The sequence below is a fragment of the Belonocnema kinseyi genome, chromosome 2 (assembly GCF_010883055.1).
Source record: "Belonocnema kinseyi isolate 2016_QV_RU_SX_M_011 chromosome 2, B_treatae_v1, whole genome shotgun sequence".
NCBI classification, from domain to species: domain Eukaryota; kingdom Metazoa; phylum Arthropoda; class Insecta; order Hymenoptera; family Cynipidae; genus Belonocnema; species Belonocnema kinseyi.
The window spans coordinates 124,428,847-124,434,846 of record NC_046658.1 but is presented as its reverse complement, the minus strand read 5'-3'; the positions used below and the strand labels follow the sequence as shown (position 1 = coordinate 124,434,846).

Genomic DNA, 6,000 nt, shown 5'->3' with positions numbered 1-6,000 from the left:
ATGGAATTTTTCTGAGGTCAGATTCGGATTCAGCGCAGCAAAAACCTTCGGGTATAGTAGGTCTGGTCTCTGGTTCTGAGAATTGTTGGCCTGTGTTATTCACAATATCAAAGTATATTAATTGCAATCTATAAAACAATTGGCACACTCTACAAAAAGTGCCTTGAAAGTTCTTTATTTATTCTGTAATGAACAAAAAGTGATAAATAAAAAACTTTTTAGTAGCAAGATTTCTTCTAAGCGAAGATGAGAAAAAGAAACAAATTCAAGGTTCTTTTGAAAAATTCAATGAGATTTCCAGGTTTTAAAGGTTTTCAAGGTCGCTAGACACCCTGGACACCCTTTTTAATTAAATTTTTGCACCGCAAGTAGTGAGTGTTTCTAAAAATGAAACTTTAGCTTTTAGAGTCAGTTCTGCCGGGAATGAAACGGGTTGGAAGAGGTCACATTGTGGTCCTTTCATCAGTAGCTGGCTTATCTGGAAATGCTACTCGAGGAGGAGGTGTTCCTCTATCAACAGCACAATTCGCAGTTCAAGGATTAGCCGAATCGTTGCATACGGAATTAAGACACTCGAACAGTAACATTATCATTACTTTGATCCACGTTTATCCTTTCATCGTCGGTGCTGAAGTTGCAAGGGACCTTCGCTTGAGGTAAGAATTGAAAGCTTAATAAATCAGTTTCAATTACCCCATTATTTATTATTATTTTTTTTATTCTTCAACCTATTATGGAATTTAAAAAAATGTATAATAAGATCAAAGCTTCCACGAGGCAGGCATTTTGAAAAAATAATCTGTTCTCACTTTCCTTCAATGTCGATTGGGTAATTTGAAAAACTCGATGGAAGAAATATTGCCAAATTCGCACACATAATTAAGAATTGAGTTTTATTTGAAGGGCATTTTCCAAGAATATCTCACTTGTGTGCATATTTAAAAGAACTAACAAAAATGTGAGATTTATTAATGTGAAATTATATTATTCACACATTTTCATTTAAAATAATTCATGTTCATTCAAGAAAAAGAGAATTTTCAACCAAGAAAGATATTTGAATCTATAAATAAAATACATCTCATCTAAAATGGTGAGTTTTTAAGTGATGAAGACGAATTAAAAAAAAGAGGTGAATTTTCAACCGAAAAATATGCATTTTGTAAAAAAATAATTTAATTTTTGACTAAAAAAGACAAATTTTTAAAAACATGAATGAATTTTCTAGAAAAAATGAAATAGCTACATTTTTAGTAAAAAAATTCATTTTTCACTACAACAAGAAATACCAATTGTTGAATATTTAACTAAAAAAGATTAATTTTTAAGAAAAATAGCTTCAAATTAGAGAAATGAATTTTTAACAAAAAAAAGAAAAATTATCAACGAAATAGTTCAATTTTCCAGCAAACAGATACAAAAATTTCGATGAAAAATGGAATTGTTATTAATAGTTTAAAAAAATAGTTTTTATCAAAGAAAAACAAATTTTTCAACAAATAAATTAAATTTCAGCCAAAACTATTGATTTTCTAACAAAACAATTATTGAGAATATATATGAATTTTCAGCATAATATAGTTGAATTTTTAACCAAAAATGTTAATTTTCCATTTAAAAAAAGACCAATTTTCAACAAAATGCTTAAATTTCCAACACCAACAAAATAAATTTCAGCAAAAAACAGATTAGTTTAATTTTCATTCGGAGAAAGAAATTCGTACAAAATTGAAATAAATTTTCAGCGAACGAGTCATATTTTCAAGCAAATGAATGAGTTTTCTACCAAAAATATGAAATGTTTATTAAAACGCAAATCGTCAAAAAATGAAATAGTTACATTTTTAGTTCAAAAATTAATTTTCAATAAAAAACAACTAAGTTTCTACCAAAAGCGAATAATTTTTAACAAAATATATAATATAATAATAATAATAATATAATTAAAATATATAATAAATATATAATTTTTAACCAAATACTTGAAGTTTCAACTAAAGAAAATTAATTTTCTAGCAAAAATGAAATAGCTACATTTTTAGTAGAAAAAAAATTTCAACAAAAAAAAAAGAATTTTTATAAGAAAGGTAATTTTTATAATTGGTAAATCTTTAACTGAGGAAGTTAACTTTCAACTAAAAAGATGCATCTTTAATAAAATTTTTTTTTTATAAAATAGTTGAATTTAAAACCAAAAAATATACATTATCTAAAAAAATTTGAATTTTTGACTAAAAAAGATTAATTAAAAAAAATAGTATAGTTTAGTTTCAAATTAGAGAAATAAATTTGAAAAAAAAGACAAATTATCAATGAAATAGTTCAATTTTCAACCAGATTAATTTTAAAGCAAAAAGATTAAATGTCCATAAAAAAATGTTCGATGAAAAAAGGAATAGTTAAAAAAATTAATCTTCATCAAAGGAAAAAATATGTTTCAACAATTAAATGAAATTTCAGCCAAAATGATTGATTCTCTACTAAGAAATTTAACAATATATATGAATTTTCAACAAAAAATGTTAATTTTCCATTTAAAAAAAAAACAATTTTCAACAAAATGGATAAATTTTCCAACATCAACAAAATAATTTTCAACAAAGTTTCACCAATGTACAAAAATTTCCAACCAAATACTTGAATTTTCAACAAAAAAAAAGCATTTTTATAGTAAAGGTAATTTTTATAATTGGTAAATCTTTAACCAAAGAATTTAATTTTCAACTAAAAAGATGCATTTTTAATAATAAAAAAATAAATAAATTTTGAGTGAAATAGTTGAATTTTCAACCCAAAAGATAAATTTTTCTGAACAAAGAAATTAAATTTCAGCCAAAAATATTAATTCTCTACTAAAATAAAATCATTTTTAACCAAATTCATGAATTTTCAACCAAATTTTTAATTTTCTATAGAATTTTCAACCTAATATCGGCTAATCTAGTTGAATTTTCAACCAAAATAAGTGAATTTTCCACTAAAAGAAAATAGAATAGTTTAATTTTCAATTGGAGAAATAAAATTGATTAAATTTGAAATACATTTTCAGCGAAGCAATCATATTTTCAACCCAACAAATGAATTTTCTACCAAAAAGATTAAATGTCTATTAAAACGAAAATCGACTAATAGTGGAATAGTTACATTTTTAGTTCAAAAATTAATTTTCAATAAAAAACAACTAATTTTCAACCGAAGATATAAAAAATTTCAACAAAAAATATTAATTTTCTATAAAAATAAAATACTGAGTGTCCCACGGGAATTTGCTGAAACTAAATAGATAAATGAGATAAATATAGACAAATATAAAAATGTTCAACCAAACATGGAATAGTTAAATTTTAAGTTAAAATAATAATTTAAAGAAAATTTCAACTGAAATGATGAATTAACAAAAAAAATGAATTTTTAACAGAATAGTTCTACTGTCAACTAAACAGTTGAATTTTGAACCAAAAAAGGTTTGTCCGTCTGATTTATAAGATTTTAGGATATTTTTAAAACTTTTCAGGCATTTTTCAGGAGCTTTTAGTTTGAAATATTAGGATTGTACAGAATCTAAAAGGTTTTAAGATACAAGAGAAAATTCCACATTATTATATAATAGTTTTTAAACATTATAAAATTATAAAACAAATTTTAATTTGAAAAAAATTTAATTCTTAGAACTCTTTTGAATTTTATGAATTCGCTTGCATTTTTCTAAATTTAAGTAATTCTACCGAATTGAATCGCTTTTTTTTAGTAATTTAATGAAATTTCAAATAATTTGAAATATTTTAGGAAATTTGAAACGATTCCCATAGATTATTTTAAAAAAATTACATTGAATTTTCAGGAGATTTAAACAATTTCAAATTATATCCAAGGGTTTTAATAATTTTAGGGGATTTTACCAAATTTGCGTGCGGTTGTAAAGAATTATCTAGAATTTCGGAAGATGTGGTAGGATTTTACAGGACTTCGAAGGTTTTGAGATATTTACAAATATTTCAAGATTCAAAATTCTGTAATTTTGATGATTTACTGTCGATATTTCCTCAGATTGGAAAATTTAGTATTTCACCCCGAATTCTTATTGGTTTATCCTGAATTCTTTTGAATTCTTGAAAATTTACACAATTCTACTTAATTTAGTGGATTGAAAAAAAGTTTTTGTTTAATCCTTTGGGGCATGGTGGAAATACCGTATGCCCACCTTTTTTCATATCATTTTTTGCGATTTCAGAGTAGTTTTTATTGTATTTTACAGATTTTTTTAATTTCATGCTCGCAGGATGATAGAAAATTGAAATTTTTGTGCGAAGGGTCTAAATTTTTTAAATAATTTGTTAATACTTATAAACAAAGATGAAAAAAGCCTTTTTGTGGAAAAAATTCATTATTGAAAAAACTGTCCATTATATCCTTATGAAAATGGGTACTTGAGGGTTTTTGGGTCGCTGAATACGAATCTGGACTCAGATGTTGAAAATTCAAAATGGCGGACCCAATATGGCTGCCGAAATTGGGAATATTTTTGGATTTTATCTGAAAATTGGTATACAGGGATTTTTGGGGTCAGTGATCACGAATATGAATTTAGATTTTGAAAATTCAGAAAATTGGTACTAATCCATGTTTTAGGTGAGTAGGTGTATGTTTTTTCAAACCTCAATATTCTAAATATTTGTCATTTTGAATACAGATTCAAGATCAGCGACCCCCTGCCTGTGCCAACTTTCAAAAAACAATTTAGAAATATTTTGAATTTTGGCCCGCCATTTTGTATGTTCAAAATCTAACTTCATATTCGTGATCAGAGATACCACAAACCCCTGAACACCAATAAAAAAAAATCCAAATTTTGCCCGCCATATTGGATCCGCCATTTTGAATTTTCAAAAACTGAATTCGGATTCGTGATTCCAAAAAACCACTGTATAACAATTCTCAAAAAAAAATCCAAAAATATTCCAAATTTAAGTCGCCACATTGGATCCACCATTTTGAATTGTCTAAATCTGAGTTCAGATTCGTGGTCCAAAAACCCTCGTATACCAATTTTCAGAAAGAAAAAAAATATGCCAAACGTTAGCCGCCATTTTGAATTTTCAAAATCTGAGTTCAGATTCGTAATCAGCGACCCCAAAAACCCTTATGTACTAATTTTCATGAAAACTCGTTTCCCTGAAAAATGTATGCCGGAAAGGGTTAATTCAGCTTGAAGTCTTTAAATTCAGCTTAAATTCTGAGTAATAATGCAAGTTCTCTTTAATTTTTCTAAAATCATTTCAAACTTACTCAATTTTTTAATTATTCAAATTGTTTTGAGATCATTTAATTGTAATTTAAATATATTTGGATTTCTTATGAATTCCATCGAATTCTTCTCGTTTCGATTAAATTCCTGTAAATTTTTCAAATTTTACTGAAATAAATGATTTTTTCGAATTAAAAATTTTTTCTAACTCATTTGAATTGTTTAAAATGGTTTTGCGGTTATTGCACATTTTTTGGCGAGATATTAGCAGAGATTCAAAAATTTGAAATTATATGTTTTGGAATTCTCCCTGAATTCTTTTGAATTTTTTAATTCTTTTGAATTCTTCTAAATTTACTCAATTCTACATAATTCAATAGATTTTTTTTTTATTTGATTCGAAAGTGTTTTAACGTCACCTCATTTCTCAGGCACTTCATCAAATTCTTCTGGATTCTCTTGAATTTCTCTAAGCTCAATTCAAACTTGGTGAATTCAATGAAGCTTTTTCGTATTTTTACATTGTTTTCAATTCATTTAAATTCTTTTTAATTCGCCCATAATTTGTATGCATTTAATTGAATTCTTCTCGTTTACCTTAAATTCCTCTAAATTCATTCCAATTGTACGGAAATCAAAGGTATTCTTTTTATTTAAAAAAATGTTTTCAATTAATTTCAATTCTTTTGAATTCAACTTGAATTGTTTTGAATTCTTATGAATTTCTCCTCAATTTGTTACCTTTTGAGCGAGAA

At 25.7% G+C, this 6,000-nt stretch overlaps 1 protein-coding gene across 2 annotated transcripts in view; it reads left to right on the top strand.

Moving 5' to 3' along the window:
• The window catches only part of LOC117167009 (17-beta-hydroxysteroid dehydrogenase 13-like), a 36,574-nt gene that overhangs the window by 23,670 nt on the left and 6,904 nt on the right, over positions 1–6,000 (top strand). For both annotated transcript variants that reach the window (XM_033351557.1, XM_033351556.1), the window contains exon 5: positions 400–656. In XM_033351557.1, coding sequence (XP_033207448.1) covers positions 400–656 — 257 coding nt within the window. The remainder of the gene's footprint in view (positions 1–399; positions 657–6,000) is intronic.